At 39.4% G+C, this 18,817-nt stretch overlaps 1 protein-coding gene across 29 annotated transcripts in view; it reads right to left on the bottom strand.

Moving 5' to 3' along the window:
• The window catches only part of adgrl2a (adhesion G protein-coupled receptor L2a), a 146,899-nt gene that overhangs the window by 85,870 nt on the left and 42,212 nt on the right, over positions 1-18,817 (bottom strand). For all 29 annotated transcript variants that reach the window (XM_054752291.2, XM_054752295.2, XM_054752296.2 and 26 more), the window contains one exon: positions 6,183-6,396. In XM_054752291.2, the coding sequence (XP_054608266.2) occupies positions 6,183-6,396 (214 nt within the window). The remainder of the gene's footprint in view (positions 1-6,182; positions 6,397-18,817) is intronic.

The following is an 18,817-nucleotide window of genomic DNA, read 5'->3' as shown; positions in this document are numbered from 1 at the left end:
ACACCAAAAAATCCTGACATTTTAAACCTCCAGGGCCATCTCACAGCAGTAATTTTTTTAGTAATTGATAATGATTATCAACTCAGTTTAACTCATAGCTGTGCCGCAATCTCAATAATGAATTTAATCTTCCCTTTTAGAGAGCTATCTGCATTGATCACTTTAGTCAATGATACGCCTCTTGCAAAAAAAATAAATAAATAAATAAAAATCATGATCCACAGTCAGGGCAGGAACCAACCATGTTATATTACAGCAATCAATGTCCTTGTTATTGAATACTTACAATGAAGCTCATTACTCAAAGAAAAATCAATGTATGTAAGCCACTTTTCATATTATATATCCTAATATGTCCTTCTTTCTAAAAAGCCATTAAAAAGGCTTGTCACTGTCATCTTTCTAGCTCCTCTGCAAATGAGGGCTTGTAGTCAGGCCAGACGCTTCGAGCATGTGTGACAAAAATGTACATTAAAAAAACAGTTAATCTACTAGATACTTTCTGTGAGCTGAGATTGTGTTTGAAATAATTAACTTTAAAAAGAAGAAATGACATCACTACAAATTAAAATCCTGAAAAGAGGGGAAAAATATCCAAACACTGAATAATATTATCAATGATTTAATTATTTCAAACTGTACTAGCATGCAGTTTAACATCTGCAGGAGAGGTGTCCACATGAAAAATCTCTGTACAGATTATCACCCACTTGAGTCGACTAATTGCTTGCAGCTGAATGTTCTAATTGAGCCACAACAGTCCTGAGGCTATTTTCATAAAAATCATTGTGCTCATGAATAGAATATTGCCAGGCAGATAGAAAAACAAGTCTAAGTGCCAACAGGATCCATCAAACTCAGCAAAAGCCTCAATCCAATTCTCCACACAGAAGGACCACGTCAAATTTAGATGTTTTAGGCCCTGTCCACATGTAGCCGGGGATCTGCCAAAACGTCGATATTTTTCTACGTTTTGGCCTGTCATCCACACGAAAACTGAGTTTTTTCACACGAAAACGGATCTTTTTAAAAACTCCGGCCAAAGTGAAGATCTGCGTCTTGGGTGTCTGTGTGTGGACGGACAAAACCGGAGTTTTAAGGTCCGCAACGTCACTTTCCGCGACAAAAAAATGCTGACATCACGTGTGCGACCTGTGTTTACACTAGCCGGCATCATGGAAGCCCTCAGAGCTGTGCTCTGTCACTACCCGATCCATCAATTGTCCAAGCGCTTTCTGCTTGTTTGTTTTTGCAAGCAGAATTACTGCTCGTTGCGGAAGACCACAGACGAAGGACGGGGTTAAGAACGGGGAAAGTACTGCCGCCTACAGGTCTGGCATGTCCTTAACAACGTATTTATCGGGGTACGTGTGGATAGAGTTTGTTTTTAAAACGCGGTGGTGTGGATGCAAGTTTTTGGAGGGGCAGATATTCGTTTTCAAAAAACCCCGGCTACATGTGGACTAGGCCTTAAAGTGAATCCAGGTCACTACACCACTTCTAATGTGATCCCCCCTACACATACACCTAAATTAACAGACCATGGTAATGGTGTGGTGGCAAATATTTTGGCTCTGCAATTCCTGATTTGTGTATTTATATATAATATTTATTTATTTATTTATTTATTTGTTTTTATTTCACAGAGCGTTCAGTGGATTGGACCACATGAGGGAGAAAACAAACATATTTTGCTGGGTTAGCCCCAGCAGAGGTGAAGGGCTCAGACCTCAAAGCAAACAAACAATGCTTCCTGAAAAAAAAGCTAATTTTAAGTGACAGTGTGTAGTTTTACCCTTAATCTCTGGAAACATCTATCGAAATGTTAAGATTTAATTAAATAATGCCCAGTTGTTGAAAAATATTGCAGGCTTTGTAACATTTAACTCTAAATTACATGGAAGCAGGTCTAAGTCTCTGGGCGACGCCATGTTTCCTCCTATGGGAGCTTGTGAGGACAAAATTAATTTACTGATTTGCAACAAATGGTTATAAAACTTTCACCATTCATAAACGTTGTTTTACACATTTACCTCTTTACTCATTGCCAGTGGTGAAAGGAAGTCTGATGTGCTGGAGTTTTTTACCCTAATTGACATCCATAGATAAGGTTCAACACAAAAATAACATTTGCTTGCAGTGATCAAGTTATGTACTGGCCCCTATCACCAGGGAAAATACACATTACCACTTTAAAGATAAATACATTTTGGCAGAAGGAAAAAGATGGCTTTATATTTTTCACAACAGCTGATGTCTCTTAGCCTGGCAAGCCAGACTAGATAAATGTATTATTTAGTCTGGCCATGCTCCATTGACGGCTCTCGGTTGTGGGGCGGGTTCTACCGTTGTCTTTCAAATGATCTCCACATTCCACTGGACAATGAATGTGACATACTCTTGTTTCTCTCTGTTGCATCATCCCACCCACCAGGCATATAGAGTGTCCTGATTGGCCCACAAAGCGAATAAAGCTCTGTGATTTGTTCACTAAGCAGATAGAGCACTATGATTGGCCCACCATTATGGACCAATCACAGCTCTTTATGTGTTTGAAACCCCTCTAGAGAGCTGTGATTGGCTAGCCAGAGTCCTGGTAGGAGCTGCTGAGGTTCCAATGGAGCATGCCTAGACCAAACTTTGCAAAGCAAGAATTTGGTCTGGTTCACTAGGCTAGATGTCTTTAGCTCAATTATATAAAAATACAAATTTCAGGTTCTCACTCGCCTGAAAAAAAGATTAGTCTGGTTTCACATCTTCATAGGAACATCCAACTTGAACCTTGTGCATACTCAATAATGAAAGAAAACAAATAAAAAAAACATTATGGCACTTCTTCTAAGTTTATAGCCCTTTTTACACATTATTTTACACCTTATTTGTTGTAAACAAAAGACTTCCTCATGAAGTCGCCACCGTCCCTCTTGTGTGATTCACACATGCCAAACAGAAGCAACTCAATGCCGTGGCGGAGCGTGTGTGTGTGTGTGTGTGTGTGTGTGTGTGTGTGTGTGTGTGTGTGTGTGTGTGTGTGTGTGTGTGTCTGCGCGCGTGCGTGCGTGCATGCATGCTGAACCACAACAGAATCAGCCAGGTGACAACCACGTTGTTGATTTGAACTGTGTGCTGCAAGCGCCACCTCCCACTTCACACATACAAGCTAATTAGGTTCTGTGACTACATCTCCTGCAGCCGCATACACAGTAGATCAACTTTGACCCCTCCGTTCCGCCTCAGTACTTTCACACATAACAATAAAGCACAACGAAGGCGTATCGGACCTGGCTTCAGAGGTGATGTGTGAAAAGAACTTGTGCCAATCACCTTTTTTTTGTTAAACTTTGTGGCGATTTTGCTCATTTATTTATCACCTCCTGCTGTAACAGAGGAAAAGTCCTGCATGCACACACCTGTGAAACACATCACAGATTTTTCCCTCTTCAACTCTTCGCTGTGAGTAAAATAGCTCAGCACTGACATCCAAATGCTTAGTACGCATTTAAAATAACATCTGACACACATCCTTTGGCAGTTTCGGGATATGCATATGAGGCATGAGCCAAAACACTGCACATATACGGGTAGAGAAACTGTTTAGGAGTCTGTATTATTGAGTCAGAGGACTGTTTTTTTACTTTAGTTTTTTTTTTTTTTTGCATGAACAAGGCTGAGGGCAGCTTGATACATCAGGTCAAAAGCAGGGAGCGAAGAGACTGCAGGCTTTCAAGGCAGACAATACGAGTCAGCTATCTGACTTCATCAAATAGGACTTGACAATAACCCCCTGAATACAGGGGCTCTACTCTTTTATTTCATTTTTTTTATTTCCCGAAGTGACTTGCCAGAGTTGCTGACTGTCTCATACCAGCCAATATCTCTCTCTGTGGCAGTCATATGTCATTCCATTATGTGCACTTTGGCTTCAGTGACATTCCAGTGTGACAACTGGTCTTGTATATTAAGTCTTATGTAGTGAGTAGTGTTCCTGGTTCAACTCTTCATTAGCTGCACCTGAGCTAATCTGTCAAACACAAACATTATTCAAGTATGTTAGCAAAAGAAATACCCACCTAATTAGCTTTTAATATGTTTCATTAAGTGTTTAAATATGATAATTATCTTTTGTAGTTATTGTTATATTTTTGAGATGAGCAAATTAACTTTTTTAAAGCAACACTAAAGAGTTATAACACGTTAAGCTACTGATTTCAAGCTGTTTTTATTCATTCTTCAACCATAAACCTGAGCACCTTCATACTGGACACAACCATGTAGCTCTCTGGTGACCTGAAACTTTTGTGGTTTTGTGGTTCTGGTAGCAACACTAGTGAAGCCCTTTACCTGCTTTACTGCAATAGCTGTTAACTGAGCCGTAGATCATATAAAGGCTAGCAGTTAGCCTTTTCAGTTCTCCGGCTTTCAATATTACCACAAAAAGTAGAATTTTGATTTTGTTGTTTGCATCATGGCAGAGCCTAAAAGTAAATTGAAGAGAGCAATGTCTTTGGAGGCAAAGCAAAGAGCTCAAACCAGAACTAGAACATACACTCGTTTGAGCTAGCTGACGGAGGCTAACTGATGGTGACCTAGCCTTGTTGCTACTGTAAGTAAGTAAGTAATAATATTGTTTGTCCAACAGTGTGGATCTTTTTACTTCATGGCTTATTTAGTATCAGCTTGCTTGTGCTAGCGTTAGCTCATTGTTAGCGCTAGCTACAGCCGTGTTGTTTATGACCATTGTAATTCTATTTTAAACCAGTAGGAGGGAGAAGTGGGAAATGTATTGGTTCTACTGATGAGAAGCTTTCCAGTACATCACAGCAGAAACGAAGCACTTTGATTTCCAGTGACCTTCCAAGATTTATAACTTTGCTACACCATCAATGTGGAAGCTAAAATCACAAATTAAAGTAAAATGTCACAGACCAAACATATACAATAAAAAGGTCAGAGTGTTGTGTCTAGGCTATATACACATTTTACAAAGTAACTCAAAATAAAACTGATTTTTATTATGAACCTTCAATTAAACCTACATTAGATGCTGCTGTGAAGCTCCCACTGTCAGTGTGTGCAAGTGAGCCAGCGTATTTCAGTCAGTCCAGGCTTTAATATTGTAAACCGTAAATATCAAAGAGCCAATACGAAGAACAAAAATAAGAAAATGGCCGAAACAAGTAATTGAACCAGGCTTGTAACATACCTCCATTAGGAACTATACTTTTATTTAGATTTTACTCTCAGACTGTTTCCATTTGAGAAATAGTTTTAGTATTAAACATTTAATTGTCAGTGAGTTAATATGGAAGAAGTGCTTTTATGATTTAGCCACATGATCACTCAATATGCTCCATTCTGTGTAACCACTTTAAGTTATAGTCAAATAACACAACACACACACACACACACACACGCACGCACGCACGCACGCACGCACGCACGCACGCACGCACGCACACACACACACACACACACACACACACACACACACACACACACATTTTGCTAAGAGCAAGTAGCTCAACCTCCCTAACAAGCCATAATAAAGCAAACATCGATAGACTAATGTAAGCATGCTTAATCAAGATTGCACCCTCCAGGGCTGATTTTAAAACAAGCAGAAATTACAATAGACAGAAAATTACCTCCTGCAAGCCAGATCGGATCTGCACTTTGTTCTGTCACGTGAAATTAGCTCTTTGTTAAAAAGAAGGAAAAGTTAATTTGTTATGTGGATATTTTGAATCCGTGTCTGGTCGCTGGGATCCGTTCCGCCTGGTTTAACACTGTTTGTTTTCTTTATTTAATAAACTCTCCTTGCACCGTTTCTTTTGCCTTTCAGTACTCTAATGAAGTTTCTAATTCACTTTAGTTTGGGTTCAGGTAGCTCATTATTGGCATTAACATTAATGCCATGTGGGCTATTGACGCTGAAAGGCTGCCTTTTTTGTTTTTCATCCCACACTTACATTCGGTTTTGCTGCTTTCAATTGATTGAATGAATCAATTCAAAGGTAGCTGTTAGTTCTCCTTGGTGGAAGGCTATTAAAAACTCTCAGATGTATATTTTCTTTTAAATTAAATCAACGCTGAAGCAGACGTGATAGTTTATAGTGTGGTGTTCCGTTAGAAAAGTTTGGAGTCAGTGTTCTGATGCTTCACAGCCACATCTGTGGATTTACCTTTGTGACATAATCTTGTAGGCATCTGGAAGATAGCAGTTTATGTTCTCCATCTGGAAGGGGTCTGCATCGCAAATCTTGTCATCTGTTCGGCCGTAGTTTGCACTTTCGATCATGATGACATCACTTCCTGGACACCGAAGATCAATGGGGTAGCCCTCGCAAGACAGCTCTCGCCGCACTAAGCCAAACGGCAGGGCGGCTCGACTGAACCCTGAGGGAGATGAGAGGAGAGGAAGAGAGAGCTCTATCAGTGCAAATCGAAAAAAAAGAGAGATGTGGCCGCTAAGGCGCCGAGATGAGAAACATGCGATGAAGTGGTGGAGAACACACGATATCCGAACTGAAGCTACACAAAGAAAACATCCACATGCGTGCACTTTTTTTGGTTTTTTCAAAAGACCACAACTCTTCTTAAAAAATAAGGATGAACTGATATTAATGGAAAAACCCAGGCAATGAATACTGGTCTGTACATATAACAGAGTTCTGAGCGAGCATTTCAGATGTCAACCTCAGCGGAGAACTAATAGTGCTACTATGTCATCCTCGGGGCGCTAACTGGCACTGAAAAAGAAATCAATATTTGTCATTAAAGTCTAGTTTGTCAGCCTAAATGTCTGGAGCCTTGTACCACCTTTTGACCATCAATAAAAACACAACGACACATTCCCCAGAATTTTGTTTCTCTTAAAACTCCAAACAAAAGCAAGAGTTTTCAGTTGGCATGAATGTAAGAATCAATAATTTAATGGTTTTCTTTTTTTTGCTTCATTTCAATATGGAAACTCACTGTAATTTTCAGTCTGCCACTAGAGAATTGTAGTTTTCTTGAAAAGCTTGCTTCTGTTTTTTTAAGAGAAAATGAAAAAGAACAAGAAGCTTGACAACATAAGTGTAATTTAATCCACTTGGCAGAGCTGACAATTGAAGGGAGGACTATTGGGAGGCAGGAAAAATGAACCAGTTTGTGTGTGTGTGTGTGTGTGTGTGTGTGTGTGTGTGTGTGTGTGTGTGTGTGTGTGTGTGTGTGTGTGTGTGTGTGTGCGTGCGTGCGTGCGTGCGTGCGTGCGTGCGTGTGAGTGTGTGTGAGAGAGAGAGAGAGAGAGAGAGAGAGAGAGAGAGAGAGAGTTTCTGAAAGCACACGTGAAGTGAAAGGGGGGTGTAGAAAATTTTGAAAAGAAATCAATAACGTAGCTCTGCAAATATGAACAATGCCAAAAGCCATTTTAAAAGTAAAAGTGAAGTATGTACAGGTAAACTTCATGAATCTGGATGTTCTGTGATAAGAGCAGCTTTCTACAGAGATGACATGTGAAATATTAAAGAAGGGCAGGAAGTTTAATAAGACTGCCAGCTGCTCCTGTGCCGACTTCTTTGACTAATAAGTGGAGTTTTCCAGCATCCACTGGTGACTTTGTCACCTCTTTGAGGCCTCGGAAAACAAGGTACCTTCCTACAACTTGGATGATGGCTATGTTGTTTCCAAAGCCTCTGTCTCCCTAATGAGGATTAGTTCACAGTCATAGGAGACTAAAAAACACCCTCACTATGTCTGGTGCACTAATTTGTTTGGCTCAGAGACAACTAAAACAGATCCACGTGTGTATTTTGGGATCAAACTACATGTATGTTTCCTTTCATGGAGGGTTGAAATTGGTCAAGAAGGGGTGAATTTGTTTTACCCTATTGAATGGCTCATCAATTAACAACCAATACAATTATCTTTGTCTGGTTAAATGCTAAGCAACAGTGGCAGGTGATTAGCATTCTGCATTGTGGTCCTTGCCAGGAAATGCCGCTGTGATATTTCACAAAGGGAGATAAATGTCAGTTTGTATTGTCTAATGCTTGATTTGTGCACCAAACTCTGGTAAAGGTCTAACTTCTGAGGTTTTCAGTGAAAAAAGCTGAGAGTAAACAAAGGGTCTGTACGGCGCTGGGCAGCTGCTCGAGTCCATCAAACGTCTATTGTCTGCAAGAACACAATCATCAAGTATGGATCTTTTTCCCCCTTCAACTCAGTTTTTGACAGCTTTTTTCTCTCTTTTTCTCTTTTTTTCATCTCTTTTCATGGAAAAAAAGAGAGGATTTCAAATATGATGGGTTTTAGCTAATTTTACATTTTCTCAGTTTTTTTCTCTAAGGATTCAGACAGAAATGTTAAAGGTGATAAACAATTTATCAGAGGAGTCGGCTGTAGAGTGAAAGTAGAAAGTGAGAGGAAAACAACGAGAATAACACGATAGCAACATAACTTTACAGTCGATCATCAGCTGAACTTTAAACACCATTAAACCACTTGCAGCGACTCTCAAAGTAACCTAAATATCCCTCTGCATAAAACAATTTTTTTTAAATATATTTAAACAATGACATGGCAGTGGTAGATGTATTATCCTGACTTTTATATAGTTCTTATATGTTCATATTTATTATATTAGTACAAAAAAGTTTAATATATATGTTGAAAAACTGAAATTTTCATATTAGGATTTTTTTCTTCTTCGATATAACGAATTTAATGAATGTTAAAATGTAAATTGTCTGTACCCGTTATGTAAAACCAAATCTGTCTCATGCTTTTACATTAGCTTGTGTTACTAAAGGGGTCGTAAAGATTTCAAATAGATCAACTGGGTAGCAATTAAATATTGCTGGGTGGGATAGATTAACTTGCACAGGCCTACTTTGTGGCTGGAAGGGATCTGTTTTTTGGCCGTGTGTAAGACCTCTGAGTTTGATCTGCAAATCTACGGCCAAACCAACCAATGTTTCGTGTCCCGGGAACCCTGGTAAAACACTTAAATCACTCAGCAGAGCCGTCCGCCGTCTGCTTTTGGTTTTGTGATTTAAAGCTAAATCAGTCGTCTCTTCTTAAAGAGGAAAACAGAACAGAGCGGCATGACTTCTGCTGAAATCCACTAGCTGCTTCCCAACCACGCCAAGGAGAGTAAAACATTTTCAGCACAAAACAACCGTCCTCCGTGTGCCTTTTATTAGCCATCTTGGTTCATGCATCATAGTTGTCAACAACCTGTGAAAGCCTCTCTCCATTGATTAGACCCCAGGCTGAACTACTTTTTTTTCTCCTGGTGCCAGACAGCATTTTTAGTTCATGGTGAGCCAGTGACACAGACACATCAATATGAACACCCAATAGTCTATGAGTAGACAGAATTAGCCACAGTAAACATGTTATTTTTACACCGACAGTAAAATACATAATATTTCATTATGGCCTGTATTTGTGTATTTGTTCTTAGGCTTCTACAACCCCCAAGTTGCTTCATAACACAATCAGTCGTCCACCCATTTGCACACACATTCACACGCTGGTAATGAGCTACGGGGTAGCCTCAGCTTCCCTGGGGCACACGGACATCTGATCTGATCTTCAAATAATGTTTTGGTCATCTTCCTTTCTATTCCAACAGTTTTTGTGATGACGTCAGATGAATTGTCTTTGACTCTTCCCATACAGATAATATGAGGGAGCCAAACCCACATTGATCATGCATTGCAATTGCAACACACTAATGTGATCACACTCTAACATGAAAAAATCCAATGCTTACTGGCTCACTTAACTGAGTAATTTCATTATTCAAATTAGCCAGAAAAGTAATCATTATTTTGCCCATGGGATCATTAGCATAATTATTTCAGGGAACTCTTGATATGAAAATTATTTACTTTCCATATGGTGACAGCAAACCACAGCAGGCATGTGAATGTTGAAATATTGACTGTTTGTAGGTTTGGTTTGGTTTAGAAGTGCTTTTGAAAACCTAGAATCCCATCTAAAGAAAGCCTAACATGTTGACAGCAGCAGCTGAGAGAACTTGTTGCTATAAACTTGTTTAAAAGGAATGAAATCATAACATCATGGAAAAACATTTAACCGTGTGTTGATTTTATACATTTATGACTAATTATATTGTATCAAAATACAAAATGATGACAGTCAGTTTTGGAGTTGAGGACAGGGTTGTATTTTTCAACAAATGTCATAGAAAAAAACAGTCCATTATATTATTGAAATTCTTACACCATAACATGACAGGTAATCATATTTCATACTGGTGAGATATCAAGAAGATTTCTTCAGGAAAACTTGTTGGTAAGAGGCAGCAGCCAAAAACCTAATCATGTACCACATTTTCTGCATTTGATACTGTTGATCGCCAGTTTTTATTAGACAGGTTGAGATACTTTGCAGGAGTATCCAGAACTGCAATGCAATGGTTTGCTTCATACCTCCGTGACTGCACGGTTTCTACGGCTACATCTCATTTTGGATCTCTTCCAAGGAAGCTGAATTATGGTGTACCACATGGCTCAGTACAGGTGTCTATGTATTTTGTAATCAATATTCTACCACTTAAGCTCATTTTAAGTTCATTTAACCCTCCCACTGTTCTAATGGTTGACCCCGCGAGGAAAGTTGACCATTGAGCAGGATTGATGGTTTATTCCTTCAGGTCCACATGGCAGGGGTGAGGAGTGAGCACTACCTCACCCCTGCCACGAGAACTACCTCACCCCTGCCACGTGGACCTCAAGGGATAAACCATCAGTCCTGCTCAATTGTCAACTTCGCTCGCGGGGTCACCGATGAAGACAGTGGGAGGGTTAAAGATGTCGCCTATCCCTGTTATGCAGTTGATATTCAATTATATGTTTCTTTTATGCCTACTGTAACCTCTAAACTGACTGTGTTTACAAACAGTTTTGGGTGTGTGAAAACCTGCGTGGCAAAACCTTTTCCACAACTAAGTGAGGATAAAACTGAAATCTTTACACGCATGTCAAGCTCAAATCTTCCAACAATGTTCATTAGCCTCTTATGGTAAGCCAACCATAAAAAATCTGGAAGTTAGTTCAACTACTGATTTCAAGCCATGTTCAGTCTTTGACTCACAGTTGCTATGCTGAATGATTTATATATGGCCAATTTGTAAAAATGATGATTGTTTTTTTTTTTTGTAAATTTAAAATGTAGCCTAGCAAAAAATAAATAATAAAAAAAAACATGGACACATTTTTCAAAGATAAACTCAACACTGTCATCTTCACAAAAAGCATTTCAACATTTCAAGTGTTACTTCTTTGAAGAAGAAGACGAAGAAGAAGAAGAAGAAGAAGAAGAAGAAAGTATCATTTCTATAGTGCCTCTCAAGATAAAAATCACGAGGCGCTTTACAAAAAAAATGTTAAAATATACAAAAGAATTTAGAACATGTTTAAAAATATATTTAAAATGAGCAAAAATAGGCAATTGTGATGGCAATTGGATGTACTTTAATTTGCAAAACTGTACCCAAATCTATACATCCAGAGAGAGATTGTTATCAACCAAATGTCAAAATGCAGCACTTTTCTCAACATTCAGCAAATTATCAAAATGAAAGATCAGTCAGTGTAGTTAATATTCTATAGAAATATGCTAAAGAAAGTTCAATTCACAACCTTGTTGACGCTCAATCAAATCAAGTCCACTGGTCATCATTAAAACATAAAGCATTAAAACAAGTCATTATTTGTTATTAACTATATTTTGGTTGTTGAACAGACGGATAATTGCTATTTTATTGCAGAGACCTGAATTAAAATAATTAGAAAAAATAAACAATAGAAGAAATGCCTCACTTTTCTAACTCATACATAATTCAAGCGATTTTAACTGTCATTGCAACATGCTAGTAATTAAATTTGATTGGTTTATGTCAATGGGGTTATACACACAATGACAAATCTTAGTTTAGTTTTCCCAAGCTGCTATTTTAATGTTTTAAGTAACCTTTCCACTGACATTCTGTCCATTCACGGTTTGCAGTTGAAGAACTATGATAACCCCCACTCCAGCATGTAGCGTGGACCAATTAAGCACTGTCTCTTTGGTGTCGTAATAATCTAATTCATTTTTTTCCTCACCGATGAGCCAAATCAATTGGAAAGTGACCATCTGGTAGGATGTGAGTATCACTGAAGCAGAGGTAATGGGCAAAATGTCTCCCTATTTCAAAGAAATGAGAATCATTAGGATCATCTTGTTCTACCATGAAGCCAGACATTGCATGGTCTTTTTTTTTTTTTTTTTTTTTTTTGCATAGGGTTAGGATAGGAGGGTAACTCTGAAGTGCCTATTTTCCTCCACCTGACCCAATCCTCATATAAACCCTCTGATCACTATTAAGGTAGCGCGACTCGGGTTGTGAATGACCACAGTCACCAATTCGTGTCATGTGTCTTTGCCTATGTATGTATGTCTGATCTCAGCATTGTGTGTACTGAAACTCTAATTTCCCTCTGGGATTAATAAAGTATCTTTGAATTGAATCTGAATTGAATTGAAACCCAAAGGACTGTGTGTAAACGACTAAAGAAATACAGTTAGAGGAGTTTCTTAAACTTAATTGGGCCAACAAACTTGAGTTTCCATCAGTGAAATAACAACATTTAACTAATGCGATGCTGTCTTCATCTAACACATCAGCCAGACAATTGCTCTGCTTTTTTACCAGGGCTATCTCCCTTCTAGTAAACGGTTTTCATATTAAAATGACTCTTTGAAACTTGAGTTACAAATGCTTCCACAGTTAGTTCAGGAGGGAAGCAGAGGCCGATCAAAAGGCCTATTCAGCCACTAACGCTGCCATCATTGTGCCCAGAACACAAAAGAGGTCTCTACCTTATTTTGATGTGAAACCAGATAATTTCTGTCGAGAGCCAATGAAGAGTGTGACAGGGACGCTCCCGATGCTTGTCGTCTACCGTTAACGCAGGCCTTTGATTTTCCTCGCTGCTCAGGCGAGAGCTAAACAGCTGCTTGTAAATGAGCTAGCATCTCTGCTTGGCTTGCCATTATTCTGCACTCCTGAGCTGACAAGCTAGCTTTCTGCGGGGATACTGGGTGAAAGAAAAGTGTGGTGGATGGCATTAGCTCGAAGCCACAGGGGACACAGCTTGAGCCATACAGGTTCTGAACCCTGCACCCCTCACGTCAAATCTATGATACAAGCAAAACACGTCTGAAAAGGAAACGAGACCTTTAATTCAAGGCCCTTCCCACAGTGCTGATTCTATAATCCAGAGATATCCTTTACAACAGCAATTATTCTTATAAAGTCAGGTCCACGCAGGGGTGGAGAAGAAAGAAAATATTGCATATATCCAGCTAACAGCAGGGTATCAGGTAGACTGCTGACTCTGTGTTACCATTGCAAAGAAGAATTACACTATTGGTTTGACAGATATTAACATTTATCTTAAATCCTTTGTGTTAAATTTAACTCAAGGCAGTGTTACCATTTTTTCCACTTGTTTTGGTGTTTGAAAGCCGATGTCATGGGCATGGCTGATGTAAGTCCAGAACTTATATGGATTATCAAACACTGGGACACCACTGCCAAAACTCTGACAAATGGGGCACAGACTAAACTGATATCTTATCACATATTTTATTTCAGAGATGATGCTCCATTTAGGGGGAAAAAAGAAAAAAAAACCATTGATTTTTGTATTCTTATTTCATCAGTCTGTCAGGATGATGATGGTGCAAGGCAGCAAGGGAAAGGAATTTGCACAAAGCCGCTGTGGTCTTGCTCAACAGATCAGACGCCATTCTAATTTGAATATTTTAAGAGAAATCCCAGATCATATTATGAGATGTTGAAAGACACAGAATGCTAGTTAGTCTTTTAACAGAACGAGGGGGATGGAAACTGGGAGAAATTGGAAGACGGTGATGAAAAAGAAGAGCAGAAGAAGAAGAAGCAAAGAGCAGAGGAATGAGCATTCCATCCTCATTTGTATTCTTCACCATCCAGTTCCCTCCAGTTCATTTACATCTCTGCTACTTCCATTGCAACAGCAGGGGGGCTATCAGGAGCATCTTTGATATAGGTACATGAATTTGAAAAAGATCTTGTCACTTCTCTCTGAATAGACTCCATGTAAAAGCTTTTCTTTTTCCACCACAACTTGGTTTAAAAGGCCTCTAGACAAGACTGTATACAATCTGAGAAATGTCTTAGCTTCCTGTGTAGTTTTTTCCAGCGCTTGTCGAGACACGAGCCTGCTCAGGAAACGATACAACTGCAAACAAAAGAAATATGATCCTGTAGCACTTCATTTAATTGTGTTCAGACAAAACTGTCTTCTTTCTCGTCTATCCGAACTTGAACCAGTGCAAAGCATCAAGTTTTGCTGCCTGACAAAACAAAAATGTCCTGCACTAACAGGAAAACACAACCTCACCAGATTCCATGAACACTTGTCTGTAAATCAACCTTTAGGCCTAATTAAGCTTCATGGAGCTCATCAAGGTCATGATTCCCCCCCCCATTTTTTCATAATGCATTATTGACTTCACATCATCTGCACATGTTAGCTGACTGCACTCACACAGGCGCACAGTGTCATCTCACCGTCTAATATCGGATAGCCCTGAGGCCAGGCAGTACGTGTGGGGGAGAGGAAGAGGGAGTGCTTTTTAGGTCACAAAAAAAATAATAAAAATGAAAGAAAAGAAAAGCAAGGACATCTTCTGGTAATGAAATGGCTGCGATGACCGTCAAGCAGTAAATTTTGTCTCATGGTCCCTAACAAATGTTCAATGGCAGATTTCAGAGTTAAATTAAAACATTTTCAGATTATCAAGGGAAGGTCAAGGCTTTCAGCTCCTTTTATTAGGACAGAGTTGAGGTTAAATCAATGCTCTTTAAAAAAAAAAAGTGCAATGCCGACATTGTTCAGTCTACCGCTTAAATCAGTTTGAGGGCTGCAGTTTTGCATTATGTTCCAAACAGGGACTTTTGGAAAGTAAGTTGACAGAGCTATAAATCTGTGGAATAATCCAATAAGTCATTCCCAAGGGGGATTGATGTAGGCCAGTTCCTGCCTTTTAGCTAAGAAAATGTCTTTTAACCTCTCCGATCATCCTTATTAATAACACACTCTCTAATGATGCTTTCCAATCCACTGATACCATTTTAAATGTGAATGATCTGCATTTCTTTCTCACTCCCACAATTTACAATAAAAATACAAACTAGAAACATTGGATGTATCTCAGAGTTCCTTCGCTGCTCCAATGATGCATTTGATGCTCCCCAATTCAATAAAGAAGCCCCCCCACCCGATGGGTCACCAGTAGCATTACACACAAATGAGAGTGTCCGTCTGCTTGGTTTGCATTCCCAGAGTGCACTTCCTCGGGCAGCCCACAGCATTGGTTCCTCTTCCCTGAGACTGCTCTCATGTGTATGCATTTGTGCCACATTATTCAGCCGGTGCTTCCACTGACCCCCACCTGGCATTTAAATTCCCTGACCAACAGGGTAGTCATGCCCTGATGACACGACTGCTGCTCCAGTTGAATTCTTTATGCAGCTTTTTATTCTGTCTTTCTGCCTTCCAGGTTAAACAGATTGTTATGTGACACAATGCCGTTCAGCTCTGACACACTGGCTGAGACATTCGAGGATCTCCACACCTATGGAGAGCATTTATTTATCTGTTAAAGAGCAGGTTCACTAAGACACCCTTTTTTTTTATTTTTTTTTTTTTACTAATTGGCTTTGAAAATGATCAGTCACTGAGTTTAATATGCAGGCTAAACGTGAAAACAGTCGTCTACCCCTATTTCCTGCATCAATGGACAAAAAATGCTCGGGTCAGAAAAGCCTGACAGATGTCATGCTTTCACTCAACAATCACCGATTTGTCCATCTTGACTCGCAACGGGGAAGGCTGTTGTTTTCAAAGCATCCACGATACAGCAGAGATCGTCTCAGCTAGCAGAAGCTAACTGTTTGCATTAGCCACAATGTAGCAGAACTCCTCCAGGCTAGGGTTGGACAACAATTCAATAATGGTATTTATCAATAGACATGTGGCGCAATAGAAAAAAAATGGATCAATTAAAATTTTCCTTTTTCCATTATAGCCTATCCAGTAGCTCCATACTAGCATCATTACTCACACCTAACCAATCAAAAACATAGACCCAGGCACGCTCTGTCACCAAGCCCTCCCCTCTCAAAGCTAAACAGGCAGCGATGTGACTTAAACAAGATGTTGCAGCAAGGAGAGGTAGAAGAAATAGTCTAGAAAAAAGGTTACAGTAGTTTACCAGTGTGGTAATAATTTTATTCTTGCAAGTCTGACCAAAAACAAACAACAGTGGTTTGCAAAATTTGCAGAGAATCAATAAAATCTAAGTCTGGTAACACAACCAGTTTGTTTTATCATAAAGTACTGGCATAAAATGGCCAAGGCTGCACTTAGAATATATTGTCAACATTTTGAAATAGTTTTCAATAATTATTGATATCGATCAATATGATTTTTTTTTATCAATACACTATTTTTTCTATATAGCTCTACCTCAGGTTTGTGTTATTTGTGGAGATAAAACATCAAAGTGGCAGAGTCAGAGGTATAGTCACGTTGCTGTTGGCCAATAGAAGGCAAGATGTCTAAATATCAGGAAATAAGACTCCAAATCCTGCCGTGTGCAGCCACTTTCTTCTCCAGCTGACTTTTACATCCTGCAACAGGCGCACCACAACTTTATTTCCCCAGAGAACAACTTACAAGGCAATCATTCCTAGAGAGCACAGCAAACGTATTAAAATTATGATAAAGTTGAGTGATCGAGTGTCCGCCCTGGGACTGGGAGGTCGGGGTTCAAATCCTGGTCGGGTCATACCAAAGATTTTAAAAATGGAACTCAAAGCCTCCCTGCTTGACACTCAGCTTTAAGGGGTTGGATTGAGGGTTAAAACACCAAATAGTTCCCGAGTGCGACCACAGCTGCAGCTCACCACTGCCATCGGGGTTGTGCCAAATGCGGAGATGAATTTCACCAGAGTGTGATGATGACTATGGGACTTTTACTTAAGTTTATTTCATAATAGGACACAGTTTTGTGAAGACAAGAACAGCAATCTTTTGATTTCGTCAGGTTTAAAGACTTTATCTCATTACAGATGGAAGTTAAAAATGAATTTCACTTTTGTCTCAATTCATTGAAGATTGATTGGGTGCTATTCAATATAATCCAGAGGCTAAATTATATCTTGTTAACTTTATCTCATATCTTTTCTTCCCTCTTGTGAGCTAATTGTTATAAAAACTCTAAGATAGATGGGGACTGCCTAACCGGTTTCTACAAAACTTCCAGATCTGGATTAACCTCATCTAAATCAAAGTCCACATTCTAAGCCTGCTCCTCACATATTTCACAGCAGTGGCACACCAAAGTCCTCATTTAAGGATTTATCTGATGTCTCTCAGAGCTTATCAAGATTAATTATCGGTGGTGGGCTATTTAAAATATAATTTAGGGATTTAGGAGCAGGAAGATGGGAGTCAGATGGAAATTTTAGCTCTTAAAACCCACATTTTGGATTGTGTTACACACAGCAGACTGCTATACGACTGTTTACTCTCTAAAAGTTGGAGGTGAAAGGTTGTGGCATCCAAAAGAACCCATAGGTTCAAAAGGTCAAGAGTTAAGTCATATGGGGTCAAACCAGAGTGCCAGGCAACTTGCACTGGCAAATGGTTAAAGTGGTATCAAATAAACCAACATGTCAAGAAACATCACTACTGAGTCCGACCAAAGCTTATTTCTGAAGCATCTCTATATATCAGGTTTTAAACAAGACATTTAGCTGCAAAGACAGTTCTGCTAGACCTTTGAACAAACAATGAAATGCACTAACTGCACCAGCTAAACTCTGTAAGTTAACAAGCCATATAAACCGGAATTTAGAGTTCCAGGAAAAGGTCTTGGTTCTAAATCCTTTTTATTTATGGGCGTTGTTTCACCACCTTGCGTTTACAGGACCCTCCTCGGGATTTATAGCTGCACTAAATCAGGAATGAAAGCGAGAGGACAAAAGGGATCCGGCTAAGGGTAAGAAGGGATGTCTTATGTTTGACCCCGGAGAGAGCACTGTAAAATCTGTGAAATCATCCATCTTTGAGTGTATTATGTTTTCTTAACAGACTCTGTCATTACATGTCCTTTTGTTCCTTTTCGTTGCATGCCAACCAAACCCCGTACTCACACTTTCTGGTGGAATGGATGCTTTCCAAGTGTCCGCACAATGAAAATGCAATTATGAACCCCTTGAACGCAAATAGCTATTGTTTACATGAGATGGTGTGGGCTCAGAAATAGCAGTTCAATACCACTTCATTGAGCTCCTCTTTTGCTGTTTCTGCTGAAATCCTAGGGTGGAGTGGGACTAAAACCGCTCACATTATAAACCCATTCTAATTTCGAATATCGGGTAGGTATCACTCACGATGGACGTTAACATCCTTATGTAATTCCACATAAAAAGTTCACGCCTGTATGATCTAAACGAGCCATTAGCGTGCCACAATCCATACGAGTGGAAAACTGCAGACGATTCACTCTGAAATTCCACATTATTACAGTAGCACACATGAAACAAAGCTGCGTTTGCCCTTTGACCATCTGAGCTGCTTCATTTGTCAGGCGCAAAGTGCACATGCTGGTTCCTGTTTGAAATACCATCTACACCGGCTAATCAAAAACAGTCTCCTCATTCTATCCTTCCAGACAGCACTTCATCAGTAGTCCTTGTGTGATG

Source organism: Nothobranchius furzeri, chromosome 8, assembly GCF_043380555.1.
Source record: "Nothobranchius furzeri strain GRZ-AD chromosome 8, NfurGRZ-RIMD1, whole genome shotgun sequence".
Lineage (NCBI taxonomy): Eukaryota > Metazoa > Chordata > Actinopteri > Cyprinodontiformes > Nothobranchiidae > Nothobranchius > Nothobranchius furzeri.
This window is presented reverse-complemented; position numbering and strand designations above follow the sequence as displayed.